This window comes from Danio rerio, chromosome 13 (assembly GCF_049306965.1).
Source record: "Danio rerio strain Tuebingen ecotype United States chromosome 13, GRCz12tu, whole genome shotgun sequence".
NCBI classification, from domain to species: Eukaryota; Metazoa; Chordata; class Actinopteri; order Cypriniformes; family Danionidae; genus Danio; species Danio rerio.
In genome coordinates, this window is record NC_133188.1 from 40714081 (window position 1) to 40732335 (window position 18255).

General features: G+C 36.3%; 1 protein-coding gene across 20 annotated transcripts in view; it reads right to left on the reverse strand.

Annotated features, from left to right (window-relative positions):
- Window positions 1-18255, reverse strand: part of syne2b (spectrin repeat containing, nuclear envelope 2b) — a 195197-nt gene that overhangs the window by 171714 nt on the left and 5228 nt on the right. For 17 of the 20 annotated variants that reach the window (XM_073920199.1, XM_068213088.1, XM_068213092.1 and 14 more), the window contains exons 2-10: window positions 17969-18106; window positions 7958-8019; window positions 3982-4077; window positions 3437-3514; window positions 3045-3137; window positions 2732-2928; window positions 2439-2638; window positions 2257-2357; window positions 140-223 (exon numbers count right to left, since the gene is read on the reverse strand). In XM_073920199.1, the coding sequence (XP_073776300.1) occupies window positions 140-223; window positions 2257-2357; window positions 2439-2638; window positions 2732-2928; window positions 3045-3137; window positions 3437-3514; window positions 3982-4077; window positions 7958-8019; window positions 17969-18056 (999 nt within the window). In that variant the 5' untranslated portion in view covers window positions 18057-18106. Of the gene's footprint in view, window positions 1-139; window positions 224-2256; window positions 2358-2438; window positions 2639-2731; window positions 2929-3044; window positions 3138-3436; window positions 3515-3981; window positions 4078-7957; window positions 8020-13544; window positions 13626-13782; window positions 14009-17968; window positions 18107-18255 lie in introns of those variants that run through there. The other 3 variants (XM_073920196.1, XM_073920198.1, XM_068213093.1) reach the window with 3 other exon arrangements.

Sequence of the window (18255 nt, forward strand, 5' to 3'; positions counted from 1 at the left end):
TTCATAAACAATTATGAATAACCCTGACACTGTATAAATGAATGAATACAACTAGCACACCTTTGTCAAGCTATAAGAGAAAAAGGCAGCTAATGAATGAATCCAGCACCTTATAAATAACAGTGAGAGACAGACGTACCTGTCTTACAGGTGACGCAGCAATAGAAGGAGTGAAGTCTGAAGGCAGATTGACAGGAGAAAGACGCTGAGGAGGAGTGAGAAACTAAACCACCATCCAGAGGAAAAAAGAAAGCAAAGTGAAACAAAGGAAAGAGAAAGAGATGTGAAAGTGTAATGAATCATTTGAGCATTTAGAGTGTGTTCACACTTGTGAGAGCAAAGAAGAAAAGAAAACATTTAGTTCTGCTTCGCTTAGCATTCACACTATCAATATTAAGACCAAAACTAAAGCTATAAAACAAATAAAATAACATATATTTTGCAACAAAACTGACTAAACATGCAAAATAATGCTATGTGCTGGGTGTCCTGCATATAATTAGCAGCATATGACAAAAAACAGGTATGATTGAGCACTCTCTTGCTGCATCCCAATTCACATACTAATACTACAGCCCTAAAAGTATGTACTTATTTACTAAAGAAAAAGTATATACTTTTGAGTGTGTAACAGAAGAGCATGCCAGCTTTGGCACATACTACTTCCTCCTCAACAGATTGTTGTGTTGCGTAGTTACGTCCCCTGTCAATCATCTCGATACATTATCCACATTTCTTTTATATTTAATTGCCTACCTTAATCTGCCATTTTCAAGTCTTTCATTAAGGAAAATCTCCTCAGGTCTTTGAGTAATTATGCATTCAGAAGTTAATGTCCACACATCTTGAACATATCTTGATTCACATTGTAACATGGAAAGCATGGTTTAAACATGTTCCAGTCGGCTAGATACAGTAAGTAACAGTCATTCAAACAACTTTACCGAAGCCTCTTTTCTCTTTTTTTCTACTTGACGGATGGTCTCACACGTCCGCCATGTTTGTAGTTCGTTAACACTTTTTACCCAAGTTTGTTCTAAACAAATTCACGGCCAACATGCAATGTATTGTGGTCAATATTAGTGGATAGAGTATGGACGCTTCTACACTTCAAGTTTTTACCGGAAATACTGTAGTAAACCATCCGTTAACCTTTGGCATGCTCTTTTCAACATACTATGATTTGGGACATACTAATTTTATTTTCGAATACTATTTAGGATGGATAAAATGTGAATTGGGACACAGCGTCTCTTTTCTTTGGTCTTGTGACATCAAATCTTGTTTTTAGTTTTTGTTTTAGTTTAGGGGACTTTGACTTGTTTAGGTGGCACAGTGGCTCATTGGTTAGCACTGTCACCTCACAGAAAAAAAGTCACTGATTCGAGTCCCGGCTGGACCAGGACGTCTTTCTATATGGAGTTTGCATGTTCTCCCTATGTTCACTTGGGTTTCCTCCAGGGTCTCCAGTTTCACCCACAGTCCAAAGACTTTAAGTGAATTTGCGCTATAGGTGAATTTGATTACCTAAAATTGGCTATAGTATGTGAGTGTGTGAATGAGAGAGTGTGTGTTTCCCAGCACTGAAGTTTGACTAGTTAGTGTACTCTCAGTGCTGGGTTGCGGCTGGAAGGGCATCTGCTGCATAAAACATATAACAGAGTAATTGGTTGTCAATTCCACTGTGGCAACTCTTGATAAACCCTGGACTAAGCTGTAGGAAAAGTGAGTGAGTGATTTTGACCTGTTTTGAGTTCATATTTTAGTCAAACCTCACTAGAGTTCATGTGGAGGTGGATTGAAACACACTTTTCCAAAGGTGTCAATCTGATATTCTGAGGCACACCAAAGTTCAGATGGCAGCATTTACACTTTTTTTAGATGAAAAAGCTGTTTGTTTCAATCAAGCCAGTGAACTCGGTGACAAGTGCTTAAAGTGTGTGTCAGTGTCTGTGTGTGTGTACTGGTTTTGGTGGTTTACAAGGACAGAAATTTGTATAATGACCAAGGTATTACCTAGTTGTACTCCATTAAGGTGATTTACGAGGACATGCCTTGTGTCCTCATAATTCAAAATGCTTAAATACTTAATGGTGTCTTTTCACATTCAAATTTTGCCTCAGGTTTCCTGTCATTTTAGGTTTAGGGGTAGGGGTGAGGTAAGGCCATATAACAAGATGTTTTTATGGCATAAAATACATTATGCCTATGCAAAGTCTTCGTAAACCACCAATAAAACGTGTGTGTGTATCTAACCTGCATTTCTTCATCAGAAACTGAAGCATCTTTAGAATACTGCAGGAACTGAGCAACGTAAGTCATGATAGACTTTTCATCAGGATCTCTAACATCAACATCTGAAATACAAATATACAACTGCTGTTTGATTGATATACTGCATATACAAAGCATACATTTTCAAGGCCTAACAGACTTACCTGCTGGATCTAGCAGTCTGGGTATATGAAGTTCTCTCTCAGCAATGTGGAAGGCTTCCTCCAGGTTTTGTCTGTTTGTTCTTGTTCGAGCTCTGGTTAGGTCAACTATATTTGGCCTTAGAGCATGAAGTATCGCCAAAAACACAACTCCACTCCTCCAGCTCACCTTGAAATCCTTCACATTCAGAGTACATCCAGCCCTGAGAAAAAACAAACATGAGATGATAGGTTTCACAGTACAGGTTCAGAATTTGTCCGTTCCCATCAATTTATTGAAGCAGATTGTTCCTCACCGCTGGCACTGCTCTCTGACCCACAGCAGCAGGGCTTTCTTGGCTGATACGCGAAAACGGGCATGTAAGGGTGAACCACGGGGTGGCACTGGACTGCTGCGGGCACTGCTGTTGGTCGAACGAGTGTCCAAACTCGCCAGCGACTCCAGAGAAGACTGACGGGAGCTGAAGGACAATGTGCTGGCCAATTCTTCAATCTAAACAATATAGAAGACACAGCAGAAAAATCAAACACCAAAACTGACAATTACTCACCATGAGTGTTTGTATTTATAAATAATGAAATCTTAATATTAATATTGAGTAAACTTACATGAATGTGCATGATAATTGTCCAGACCAGACCCAAAATGATGGATGGTTTGCCATCCATGATATCCGAGACATTGATGTTGACAAGTTTGATCTACAGTATATATGGGACAATGATGTTTACACCTAATTTCAACATTTATTATTATATATTTATCCACACTAAACAGAAAACACCCCAAGCCTGAACAAACTAATATAATTGATTTTTCAATAAAAAAGGATTTCATAAACATATTTTTGCAATTAAAATGGAATGCACACAATTATATTTAAGTTCTCTCCCTTACAAACTGAGCTCTTTTAATTTGGGAGGAAAAACAGAAGACTGTAAACATCCTTTGAAATGTATTGTTACTTTTTTCCTGAGTTTCAATAGCTGGTGCATCTTACCGATTTCTTCTTAAGGAACGCTAGAGCTTTCTCAATGTTAGATCTGTGCTGAAATGTCCCTCTTCTTTTCTCTCGGCTCTGAAATAAAGGTTGTATTTTATTATTAGAAAATAAGTTTACTTTATTAATATTTTGCCATTCTGAGATTCATTATTCATGATCAAATAAGTTTGTTCTGCATTGTGCAAGCCTAGTCAATGCTCATTGCTAGTACTCAAACATTTTGAATCACATTTTGAGTGCGTGTGTTCATACAGTATAGACCATTTTGAGGGATGTAAACAATAACAATGGTCCTAATGTATTTCCTGTTTTACATTTTTATTTTCTAGCTTCTGAGAATCCAAAAAGGTCCACATATTAATAAATAATGTTCTGACAGCTGTTTTAACATTAAGAAATTATTAAATTGCCTCTTGTTGCAGTTAAAAAATAGTTTGAAAACTAGCAGGAAATATTCATGGGCCAATAGCATCTGAAATGGTCAACATAGAGTAAATACATATAGATACACTTTGGTTATTGAAAACTAACTATCCACTTACGATTCTCTGACCACTCATGACCTCCAGCAGGTCCAAAAGTCTGCTTCCATCTCTGAATTCATTGAAAAGATCCACCACTGTAACTGGAGGACTCCTCTGAGGAAGCACAATCAAATATGTCATATTAAACACCCAAATGGACATGGTACTGTATATAACGTCATAACTAAACCACAAGTAAACCACACAAAAACTGGTTTGGCTATATCTTACCACAAATAATGACAAAACACATTATAGCTAGAAAAAAAATGTTCACAGCAGTCATGCACATCATATTTACCAACATAATCTCACTTTATACCTAATTTATATTGTTGTGAACTGGGTACAGTGCATCCGGAAAGTATTCATAGCGCTTTTGTTACATGCCTGGGGGTGTTGCTCTGTTGTTCCCTCCTCCCCTCTCTGTTTCTATTTGCTGTCTCCTATACTTCTAAAATCTAGGTGTTCCGATTGGTTGGCAGAGTTCTCCCGAGTGGACCAATCAGAAGAGGATGGGTGTTATTTGAACGCTCCAGTGATGACTCAGCCCAGATGAGAGGGGGATCCATGTTGCTTGTTGCTGCTGTGTTTTTGTAACTTTTGGTACCTATCTTGTGCTCGGGTTCGCTTTAAAGAGTTTTTGTGATTTAAAAATACCAAGAGGGAAGTGAAGGGAAGTATGTCACGTGACTTACATTTTACACACACGTAGTAGATTTTTTTGTTATTCCACTAGGTAAGAGGCGGGTGCTACCATATGTATGTTTGTTACAGTCAGTGCAGTTGAGTAAGGGGCGTGTGACGCTGAAGATGTTTTTTTTCTTATTTACATATTTCTCTTTAGTTATTTAGAGTTGGGGGAGGGATTAGTTAGCGGGTGTTTAATTTGTTATTTTCTTTGATTTGGCACCGCTTATTCTCCTTCCCTCCATCAGGTATTTTTGTTTACTTTTTGCATTTGCATTTTGTTTTATTGTACATATTTGTAAATATACTTTGGGTGATTTAAATATTTATCTTTATCTTTATTGTAATAAAGCGAACCAGTTTTTTTGCAACGTCGTTGTCTGTGTTGATTCATAGCAGTTAACATCTCAGAGGAATTCTTAAAATATTGGGTTGTCATAATTATGTTAAGCCCTTTTTCATCCTCCGAGCCACACGGGGCGTAACAGCTTTTTTCCACTTTTTTCATGTTACAGTCGTATTCCAAAGTGGATTAAATTAGTTTATTTTCTCAAAATTCTATACACATTACCCCATAATGGCAATGTAAAAAAAAAAAGATTTTTTTTGAAATTGTTGCAAATTTATTAATAAAATTGAATTAAATTCATAAATAAAAAAACCTGAGAAATCACATGTACATAGGTATTCACAGCCTTTACCGCGAAACAAAATGAGCTCGGGTACATTCTGTTTCCACTGATCATTCTTGAGATGTTTCAGCAGCTTAATTGGAGTTCAGCTGTGGTAAATTCAGTTGATTGGACATGATTTGAAATGGCATACACCTGTCTATATAAGGTCCCAGGGTTGGCAGTGCATGTCAAAGCCCAAACCAAGCATGAAGACAAAGGAATTGCCTGTAGAACTCCGAGACAGGATTGTCTCAAGGCACAAGGCTGGGGAAGGTTACATACAAATTTCTGCTGTTCTGAAAGTTCCAATGAGCACAGTGACCTCCACCATCTGTAAGAGAAAGATGTTTAGAATTACCAGGACTCTTCCTAGAGCTGGCCAGCCAGCTAAGATGAGGTGATGGTTACTCTGTCTGAGCTACAGTGTTTTTCTGTGGAGAGATGAGAACCTTACAGAAGGACATCTGTGCAGCAATCCACCAATCAGGCCTGTATGGTAGAGTCATCAGAAGGAAGTCACTCCCCACCTGGAATTTGCCAAAAGGCATCTGAAGGACTCTCAAACCATTAGAAACAAAATTATCTGGTCTGATGAAACTAAAATTGAACTCTTTGGAGTGAATGCCAGGCGCTACATTTGGAGAAAACCAGGCACCACTCATCACCAGGCTAATACCATCCCTACATTGAAGCATGGTGGTGGCAGCATCAAGCTGTGGGAATGTTGTTCAGCAGCAGGAACTGGAAGACTAGTCAGGATAGAGGGAAAGATGAATGCAGCAATGTACAGAGACATCCTGAATGAAAACCTGCCTCAGAGTGCTCTTGACCTCAGACTGGGGCGACGGTTCATCTTCCAGCAGGACAATGACCCAAAGCACATCTCCAAAATATCAATGGAGTGGCCTCACAACAACTCTGTGAATGTCCTTGAGTCGCCCAGCCAGAGCCCAGACCTAAATCCTATTAAACATCACTGGAGAGATCTGAAAATGACTGTACATCGTTGCTTTCCACCAAACCTAATAGAGCTTGAGAGGTACTGCAAAGAGGAATAGGCAAAAATTCCCAAAGATAGGTGTGCCAAGCTTGTGGCATCGTATTCAAAAAGACTTGAGGCAGTAATTGCTGCCAAAGATGCATCAACAAAGTATTGAGCAAAGGCTGTGAATACTTCTGCACATGTGATTTTTCAGGGTTCAATAAATTTTCAACAATTTCAAAAAATATTTTTTCACATTGTCATTATGGGCTATTGTGTGTAGAATTTTGAGGAAATAAATTAATTTATTCAATTTGGAATAAGACTGTAACATAAAAAAAAATGTGGAACAAGTGAATCGCTATGAATACTTTACGTATGCACTGTATATGAACACAGACTTCAGTTTTTGATATGCCAGCTTAAACACTTCTAAGTGAATTGTCATGCCATTACAAAATTGCAATATTTAAGGTGTGATTATTTTAAAAAAGCAGTGATCTTCATTACCTGACTAAGATCCGATAAAGTGGGTCTCAGACCAGACAAGAAGCACTGAACCCATTCCATTCTATTGTTCCAGGCCATGTCATTAAAATATGCATATTTGTTTTACCACAGTATTTTAAATGGAGTTTCTACACTCGCCTGCTTCTCCTGACGGCACTTAAATTTTGGTCTTTCATCTTGTATTACACTTGAAAATCTAAATGAATACTAATTTAACCAAAAAATATTTGAATAACATCACAATATCAACACTGTAAAGGAACCCTATGAAATTGAAAATAGTCACATAAACCTTTTACTGGAAGTTTATCAGTAGCTGAAAAACACTTTCTGTGCATATAGCCCATTAGCCCTTAAAGATTCAATTAAAATCATGTCAATTTCATGTGATTAACTTTTTAAAGATATGTTTCATGAGTGATTTTATCAAATGATTGCACATATGAATGGTCTTTTTGTATTCTTATCTAAAATCTTAAAATAGTTATGTTCAATTTATTTTGTATTCAACAACATAGTATCTATTTGCGTCAGTTTCAACAAGAGTCTCTTCACAGCAGATTTTCAGACATGTCTAAAGGACAAATCAAACAAGCTTGTGTGAACTCATCCTTTTAAAACCTTTTACATAAAACTGACAGCTCCAGGCATTAGCAATACATCAGCTAATATTCTAATGACTGTGGAGGAAGAGACAAACATATGAAGCTATCCAAAATAATAACGCCCTGACGTGCTTTACTTCACAATACACACCCGTCCCAGTCATGTCTTGTCATTTGCTCACTTTATAAGTAGCTGTGGGTGTGAATATGTGTGCTGGTGAATGTGTGCGCTGAACAACTCCTGTTGCTGTCTATCTTTCTGGCTCATGTTTGAGGAGATTATATTTACCCCCTGCCCACCCCTCATTCCCCCTGCGCTATTGGAGAATGGTCAGGAATGACCTCGGCCAACAAGCATTTCCATGTGTGTCATTAATCTGTAGTTTAAATGCATTTTAAAAAGTGTTATTTGTCAGTCAGAACAAATAACTCAAAATATAGCAAATGAAGTTCATGGCGATTACATAACACACTCTAACAGGGCTGTAGGGTTTCTAAATCAGGTTTAGGAGCGGTTGAACTTTGACCCTCACCTTAGACAGCTGGGCATTAATCCAGTTGGTGAAGGTTCTCTTCTGAATTTGTTCCTGCTCCACTGAGGGAAGAGCAGAGAGTGAAAACATGAAACCCAGTTCATACAGTCATAATGAGCGAATAATCCTTATATTGTTAATTATACAATATAATGATTATATAATGATTATATATTAGATTATATATTATATATTAGATTATATAATTATATAATATATTAGATTATATAATCATAATATTGTTCAAACTGAATCTCTGTGAGCTGCATTTAACTGAATTTGCTCAGTCTATGAATAAACTGGTTTACTAGGGTTTTAGAATAGACTGGTTTAGAAAAGACTGGTTTTTACTAGGTTTTACTGTGCTCAAATTGCTTCATTACTCAAATGGATTGTGTTAACAGTACTCATTAGGATTCGTTTCTGAACTTAAATGGTTTGTTGCAATCGGTTTCCTCAAATGGTTTGAGTTATCTTAACTTTTTGGGTTTTACAGTGTACTTAATCAGAGCTCAATATTTATTAATACATTATTAAAAGCCAAATTCATGCTTTTAAACATTAATGCTCTCAGAGTTAACATGAACTACACTGTAAAACCTGCAGGGTTCCACACAATTCATTAACGTTGTCCCAACATTTTTCGGGAGATTTTTTTGGGACAACTTAATTGTTTTAGGTTCAATCTACCTAAATGTGTTAACTAAACTTAATATATTCAAGTTAACCTAACACATTTAAGAAAATTAAACCTAAAACAATTAAGTTGTCCCAAAAAAATCTCAGAAAATGTGTTCTTTCAGCTCACTTTGGATAAGTAGTTTGAACAAGCAGCAAGATTATTTTTTTAAGTGTAACAATAAACAGCTTTATTTCCATTAACTAACATCACCAAAGATTAATAAATACTGTAATAAATGTATTGGGCATTGTTTGTTTATGTTGATGAATGAAAAGCTCAGATGCAAAAACGTCTAAATGCCATCTGAATTTTTTTCTAAAGTGGACATTTTTCTCTGTGTGTATGTTCAGGAAATCCACTTTTACGGCAAATAATATGTTCTTTGCATTGCCTTTAAAGTGAAATAACTAAAGACAAACAAAGGATCCTGAAAAAATGCTCATTTTAGAACAGAATTTCAGATGGCACTAAGAGGTTTTTTCATCTGAACTCTTCAAATACCTTAAGAACCTTATTGTAAAGTGTGTACAACAAAAAAAATGTTGGGACCTAGGCAACTTTTCAAAGTAAGTTAAAATAACAAAAAAAATTACTTTTTGCCATATCATTTCACAATGAAAAATGAAAATTTTTAAGTCAGAAAAAACATGTAAAAATTAATTAATTCATTCATTCATGAAAACAAACTTTTGTAGTATTAACTGACGCACACCAACTGTCCACATCAAATGCAACAAAGACCTAAAAGTCACATTATACAGTATGTTTACAGCACATTTACCGTTTTATAGCTCCACAGTCAATTAGCTCACTTCTACGGCAAATAATATGTTCTTTGCATTGCCTTTCAAGTGGAAGAACTGAACACAAACATATAGGATCTGAAGAAAAATGCTTCTTTCAGAAAAAATGTAAGAAGACACTTAGAGGTTTTCGCATCTGAACTCTTTGAATGCATTAATAAACTTTGATGTAAAGTATGTACAACAACAAAAAAGTTGAAACCAAAGTAACCTCTCAAAGAACGTTAAAGTAGCAAATAAATGGTTGTTATGACTTTTTGTCATTTCATTTTAAAATGTAAAATGAAAATGTATTCATAAACAGGAAAAAAACATGTACAAATTAATTAATTCATTCGTGAAAACAAACTTTTGTAGTATTAACTGACACACTGTCCACATCAAATGCAACAAAGACCTAAAAGTCACATTATACAGCATGTTTACAGCACATTTACCGTGATATAGCTCCACAAAGTCAATGAGCTAATTTCTACAGCAAATAATGTTCTTTGCATTGCCTTTCAAGCGGAATAACTGAACACAAACATATAGGATCTTGAGAAAAATGCTTATTTTAGAAAAAGATTTAAGACAGCACTTAGAGGTTTTTGCATCTGAACTATTCAAATACATTAACAAACTTAATGTAAAGTGTGTACTACAACAAAAAAAGTTGAAACCAAAGTAACTTCTGAAAGTAAGTTAAAGTAGCAAAAAAAATGTTGTTATGACTTTTTGTCATTTCATTTTAAAATGTAAAATGAAAATGTATTCATAAACTGGGGGGGGAAAAACATGCACAAATTCATTCATTCATTGCTGAAATCAAACTTTTGTAGCATTAACTTACACACCGTCGACATGAAATGCAACAAAGGCCTAAAAGTCACATTATATAGCATGTTTACAGCACATTTACCGTTATATAGCTCCACAAAGTCAATGAGCTCATCTGCAGTGTGAAGAACATCTTTTTCCTCCATTCTTTCACAATCCACATCCTCCATTCTTCTTCAACAAAACTATACAATCTCTCAAAGTCTGTCTAAGTGTAATCAAATCAACTACAAGGACTTTCTTTTTAAATAAGCAAAAGCCACAAGATAAACTCAACCACCAGCTTGATTCTCTCTGCCAGCCTGCTGCAACTCTAAAAGAGTTCTCACTCTCTCATATTAAATTCTAAACATGGCCTCACTCACTATGAATAAGACGCTCTGGTTATTTTATATCAGGATAATGTCTCCGAGATGTCGCTGTTGACCGACTGACCCACAAAGAGAGAAGGAGTGGGTGTTTGAACTGATCTTTTGACAGTCATCATTCACACGCTTCTATATCAGCAGCACACAATGAGGGAACGCTTTGGGATGGGTAGAGTTATCAGCTCAGTTTCCTGCGAATTTATTTAGAGTGCAGCTATCAAATACTAATGCGCTTTTACACTTGACATATAACCCAGTGTCATTTTTAACCCAGAAAGTGATTTGTCAAGCACAGAGGAAGTACATAAGACTGTGTGTCATTTTATGGTGCTGCTGCAGTCTCTTTTAAAAGTGTTTAATGTTACATCAATTAAATGTACTCAGTGAAATAATAATAACCTATATATCCATAGTTTGATAGATAGAGCTGTTAGTGCATGCTGTTTCTGATGTGGCATGAGTTAAACTTCACTACACGTTATAAAGCGCACAACCTGTCCAATAATTGAAAGAAGCTTGGCATTTTGTTACTTTTTACCACAAAAGAGCTTTTATTAAACATGTTAGATATAAAACATGCAATACAGATAGTTTTTAACTTTCTTTTTTAGACAACAAACAAAACCATACATATACTGTACACTCACCGGCCACTTTATTAGGTACACCTGTCCAACTATTCGTCAATGCAAATTACTAATCAGCCAATCAAATGTCAGAAACTTGATGCATTTAGGCATGTAGACATGGTCAAGATGATGAAGAGCATCTCTGAATGCACAACATGACAAACCTTGAGGCGGATGGACTACAGCAGCAGAAGACCACACCGGGTGCCACTCCTGTCAGCAAATAACAGGAAACTGAGGCTACAATTCGCACAGGCTTACTAAAATTGGACAATAGAAGATTGGAAAAATGTTGCCATGGTTTAATGAGTCTTGATTTCTGCTGCAACATTTGGATGGTAGGGTCAGAATTTGGCGTCAACAATGTAAAAGCATGGATCCATCCTGCTTTGTATCAATGGGTTAGGCTGGTGGTGGTAGTGTAATGGTGTGGGGGATATTTGCTTGGCACATTTTGGGCCCATTAGTACCAACTGTGCATCGTGTCAATGTCACAGTGTTGTTGCTGATCATGTCCATCCCTTTATGACCACAGTGTACCCATCTTCTAATGGCTACTTCCAGCAGGATAACGTGCCATGTTATAAAGCGCAAATCAACTCAGACTGTACTCAAACAGCCTCCACAGTCACCAGAACTCAATCCAATAAAGCACCTTTGGGATGTGGTGGAACAGGAGATTGATATCGTGGATGTGCAGCCAACAAATCTGCAGCAACTGCCTGATGCTATCATGTCAATATGAAGCAAAAAGGAATATTTTCAGTACCAAATAATACCAAATAGAATAATTCCAGTTAAATCTATGCCACGAAGGATTAAGATAGTTCTAAAGGAAAAAAGGGGTCCAACCCGGTACAAGTAAGGTGTACCTAAAAAACTGGCCAGTGAGTGTACATTTAGGCTCTATAAAATATATATATATGTGTAATATTAAAATGAAATACAACTAAATAATAATATGATACAAAAGGAATTAGGAGAAGGAAAAAAAAGAAATAAGGGCAAGTTCTACTCTTCTAACTTTTTTTTTTGGAAAAACCGGAGGAAACCCTCAGCAACAGTGGGAGACCATACAAACTCCCCACGGAAATGCCAATTGGCCCAGCCGGGACTCAAACCAACAACCTTTTTGCTGTGAGGCGACAGTGCTAACCACTGAGCCACCGTGCCACCCTATTATAAATTTTAGTAGTTCATATTTTATAATTCATATATAAAGCAGTGGCGCAGTAGGTAGTGCTGTCGCCTCACAGCAAGGAGGTCGCTGGTTAGAACCTCGGCTCAGTTGGTGTTTCTGTGTGGAGTTTGCATGTTCTCCCTGCGTTCACGTGGGTGTGCTACGGTTTCCCCCACAGTCCAAAGATATGCGTTACAGGTAAATTGCGTAGGCTGAATTGTCCGTAGAGTATGATTGTGTGGGTTGCGGCTGAAAGGGCATTTTAGTACTGTAAAAAAAAGGGCTATATACAGTAGTTTACAGCATTAGCTCGGAAAGATTTTTTTCCTTAGGAACAAACAAACTATTATTGAATTTCTTTAAAAATCAACATGATTTGTTAACTACACCATTTTTAAATAAAGAGGAAGCATTCTTTTGGTGTTCCCTTTGCTGTACCGAAAGTGGAATTGAATGACTAATCAATTGTTGATTTACCTCAGAAAGATTTCAACATTCATCTTTACTGATGACCTCCTTTAACTAAATAAAAAAAAAAAATTAAAATTTAGTAATCTGGAACAATCTGGAATGTTTGTATTGTATAAAGTTCACACCTTGTGTTTAATGTGTTTTGGGAGGTGTTGGTCGTACAATAAATCATTAGAGACAACACCTCCCTTTGAGTGAACAACAGAAGGAGGGAAATAGCTTTTGACTGACATTTAGCAGAGACAAATATGATGAATAAACTGCTTTATACTGATTCAAGATAATTATTTTATTTATTTTCCTTCGGCTTAGTCCCTTTATTCATCAGGGGTCACCAAAGCGGAATGAACCGCCAACTTATCCAGCATATGTTTTACACAGCAGATATCCTTCCAGCTGCAACCCAGTACTGGGAAAAATTCAAGATAATAGAAAAATAAAATAAAATTCACATAAAAGCATTATTGCTGAAATATTATATAGCATCAAGTGACTTTCATTATGTTTATCAAATATATTAGTCAATTTTCAGCAAGACTGCACTGCTACTGTATGTCAGTTTTTATGTAAGTATGTATGTGTGTGCATTATTATTATGTGCATTATTTAGTTTTAAATAGTGTGCATCACCTCACCTTGAAATCCAAGTTTCTTCCCATGAGACCTTTCAGATGGCCGATCAATCCCAACAAAGCAAGGCAACTTCTTTTTGTTGTCTTTTAAGGAGACATTGACAGTAATAATTGCACTATGACAGATACGGCTGAATGGTAAATAAAATGTTACATTAATGATTGCATACTGACTGATATTTCTACCTTCAGTAGTTATGCATATATATTTCAACTAATTTCCAAGCTACTACAAACTCACCCATGCTGCTGTCATCAGATGTACTATTCCTGTATTATCAATAGTTGCATGATGGAGTGTGCAACGGCAGAAACGTTTTATAGACCAGCCTCATCTTGCAGTACAGCAAAGCAGTGCAAAACTCCTGCACTGAAATTCTGGAGAGCATGTATAAGATTCAGATTTTAAAACTAACGTAAACACGGCACAACCTGCCCCGTAAGCTTTAGCTACGCAGTTCAAGATCAAGCGCCAGTACTGCAGGTTTCATAAAAGCTCCACCTTTTACCTGTGCCAGAGAAACACACAAAGCGTGTCTAAACAAGTGCAGATTAACCTAATGCAAACTGCTGTATCCTTAAGGCTTCAGCAGTTATCAACATGTTAAAACATTAATTATTCACTGAATCTTCAGATTTTAATAAATATGTTGCACAATTGCATCTGTTTTTGTTCTTGTATTATATTTTAAAAGTAATTTTAACTTCATTTGATTTTAGTTCATTTCAGAACACTGACAGTGGGAAACATTTATTAGGTAAGTTTTTTTAACATCACAATTAAGTTTTTTTTTTCTTTAATGGCTTAAACATGACAAAACAAGTAGCCCGAGAACATAGAAATTATTTTAAAACATGTAACTTTTGTCTTTACTACTTAAATTGAAATAAATTATCTACTTAATTTCTTGTAAGGGGGTGGGAGGGTTATACCGCTATATACATTTCTGGAAAGTGCCAAATACATCCTAGGAGCTATGTTTTTTGCCATAATTTGTTTTTACGAATCCACCAGAGGGTGCTGTGTATGCTTTTTGATATCTCAAAAATTCTCTTGCTAGTGCCATTAGATGTGCTCAAAGTACGCTGCAGTGCATGCCAATGTGTGTGTGTGTGCATGTGGTCATGTGATGTGCATTTTTAGCAGTGTAATGTAGAAGCAGAGCTGTTCAGAAATGCTGGGTGAAACGCTAGTGTGGACGCGGACCATTTTCATTCTAAAATACCGTTTAAAATTAAAACATGTTAGTGTAAACGGGGCCTAAATGACCCTTGTCCTTCCCTAAACCCAACAAATACTGTTTTCAAAAGGACCGATTGTCCTGCTCACCCTCTTCCCTAAACCCAACCAATAGTGTTTTCAAAAGCACTGTTTATCCCGCCCACCCCCTTTCCTAAACACAACCGACAATTTTAAAAGCAATACAGAAGCCCTCTTTTTTAACCACATTTTCAGATTTTACCACATTCTTACCCTGTTATTTACTTGTTTATTTTATGGCTTCTGTTTTTGTCTCACTCACTTTCTGGAACCATTCTTCGCTGCACTTGAACCCAGTCATCATGGTCATCATACATGACAAACTTACTGGACAAACTGGTAACAGCGAGAAAACCATCCATATGGAAGCAGTCAGCTTCAAGCACGAAAAGGAACAGCATCATACAGCCCCGTAGCATTTGTTTTATAGACAAAATGCAGCCAAACATAATTCTGGCTACATAATTCGGGATATCCAGAAATGTATGTAGGCCTACTTTTTTTAGAATGATCTTATGTTGCAACCAACAAAAATGTAATGTTTTGTTTTCATAACTAACCTTATAATGTGATTGCATAAATCATGTTCATAAAGAACTCTACACATTCACAGCAGTTTACTTAGAGTACAAAACAACCAAACACACACTTTAAAAGAGAGAGGGAAGATGGATATATATATAATTCATGGATATAAAATCTAATTACCCACACCCTTCATTCTAGGAAAAATAAAACATTTTTGTGGAAATCTCCATGACTCAGGGCAAAAGAACTTAAATTACATCTACCTGTTTCCAAACATTCTGCAAAACACATAACCATGCTGGATTTATGCCTTAATAATGTCGTTAGCTTAACTGAAACTGCATACTTCCCATCTATTTAGTATGTGAAAAACAGAATGTAAGTCAAGTTCTGAAGTTGTCTGGATTTATGGGAGAGGATTTATTTAAGTGAATTGATGCAAGTGACACTAGTAAATAAGGCTATGTCATAGGGACAACGTGGTGCATGTAGCATGTCCAAAATTCATTCTAACTATCCATATACTGTCAAGCTCGAAGTTATTCAAACCTATGGCAAATTCCTAAAGTTTTTGTTTAAATGCAAATAAAAGCTGAGAATTTTTTTTTCTTCCCACAATGATGTCTCTAGTACATCATCTTCTATCCAGTCTAGCTTTGGATTGGTTCTCCTCATATCTGAAGGATAGAACTATCTAAGACAGTTTGGAAAACTCTTGTCCATCTGTCATTTAAATAATGAGTGGGGTTCCGCAGGGCTCGATACTGGGTCCTGTTTTTTTTCCCCGTTTACTTAGTTCCGTTTGGAAAAATCTTTGAAAAGCATTGCATAAATTACCATCTATATGCTGATGAAACTCAAATCTACTTCCACATAAAGTCTGGGGATCAATCCTCCCTTCAGGCTTTTAAATTGTTTGGTAGATGTGATGGGTTGGTTAGAGAAAAACTTTCTCCAACTTGATGAGGGCAAGTGTGAATTTATTGTTTTCGGCCAAAAAGGTTCAGATTCTTATGGGAATCTGTCATTCCTTCCTGGAAAAATACATTCCTCCGTAAAGAGTCTTGGTGTTATTTTTGACTCTGAGCTTAAATTTGATCAGCAAATTAATGCAGTTGTCAAAAATAGTTATTTCTATTTTAGACGTATTGCCAAGCTGAATTCTGTCCTTTCTTTCAGTGACTTGAAGAAGTTTGTTCATGCGTTCATCTCTTCTCATCTGGATTATTGCAATGCATTGTATCTGGGTGTTAGTCAGGAACCTTTCTCATGACTGCAACTGGTCCAGAAAGCAGCTGCCAGGCTTTTAACAGGCACAAAAAAACGAGAGCACATTACACCTGTACTGGTTTCCCTACACTCTATGGCACTTTGGTACATATTGTGGTTTGTTGAAAGTGCTCTAGAAATAAATTGAGTTGAGTTGAGTTCTTATCTTTTGGGAGAAGTCTGTGTCATTTCCAGTCCTAGTTGAATGAAAGTAATTTTAAGTCAGAATTTCCCTGAGGTATAATTTTAGGCTTTACTGTACATACAATAGAACTTTTTTTAATGGATGTGAAGCAGACTCTTAAAAATAGAGGTTTCATAATTGTTGAGATATCCACAATTTTGAGTTCCTCAAAAAACCTTTCAGATAACTGTTCATTTAAAAGACTGTAACAAAAAGGTTTTATGGATGGCAAAATGTTCCTTTTTTTTACAGTGAGAGTTCACTATATAATTTGTGAGAGTGAGAGTGTATATACAGTATAATATAAAACAGTGTTTCCCAACGCTGTTCCTAAAGGCACACCAACAGTACACATTTACAAACTCTGCCAAATCAAACACACCCAAATCAACTCATCAGAACATCAGAAGAGACTCCAAAACTTTAAATGAATGGTGCATATAAGAGAGACATCCAAAATATGTACGATTAGTGTGCCTCCAGGAACAGGGTTGGGAAACATATATTTCCAGATATAAAGACTATGCAATTTTAGAAACAACAATTGCTTTATTCAGAGCTAAGCATAATGTTTTTTAGGATGTGTTTAAGTGAGTGAGCAATGCTGTTTCTGAAATTGCATACTTTCCTACTATATAGTGTGCTAAAAACAGTATGTGAGCAGAGTTGTATGTCCAAATTTATAGTATTCGAAAAACAGTATGTGAGAAGTACCCGATTGACGTACTTCCGGCAAGATTCTGATGTGTGCATCCAATGAACGTTACGCAATCTCATGATGCTATTCAAGTATTCATGAATAGGAGTGAAGTGAAGCAACTGACAATGGTAGTTCATGTGATCATGACAAATGGCGGATATAGTATGTCTGAATTCCATTCATACTATTCGCATTCATACTATATAAAACATACTTTTCTAACAGCCGCGTAGTGAATTTAAATATAGTATCTACTAAATTTTAGATGCAGCCTATGATTTTAACACACACTACACACACAGAATCACCAGATAAATCATTTGAATCTACTCTTAAATAAACGGATAAAAGTTTGTTTAATGAATGAATGAATGAATGAATGAATGAATGAATGAATGAATGAATGAATGAATGAATGAATGAATGAATGAATTCACGGTCCAAAACAAAAATGACATTATGCTCAATTAAAGCTTCAGTCTGACCTTGCAGGAGTATGTGGACATCATCAATGTCCAGAGGGAGAGAGCCGCGTTCAGCGAACGGGTCTCCAGATGTCCTCTGTGATGCCATGGTTCCCTCAGAGACAGTTTAGCCGAAAATGACTCGAGGCATTGCAGCATCTGGAAGGTGGACAGAGAGAATGTTAAAGTGGTCAGTTTACTTTAACATTACCTTTACACAGGATTGTGTTCAAAGTGTTTTCTGTTTTCCCCCTCTCCTTTATAAACTTTGTTAAATCTTAATTTAAGAATGCAATTAGTAAACTGTA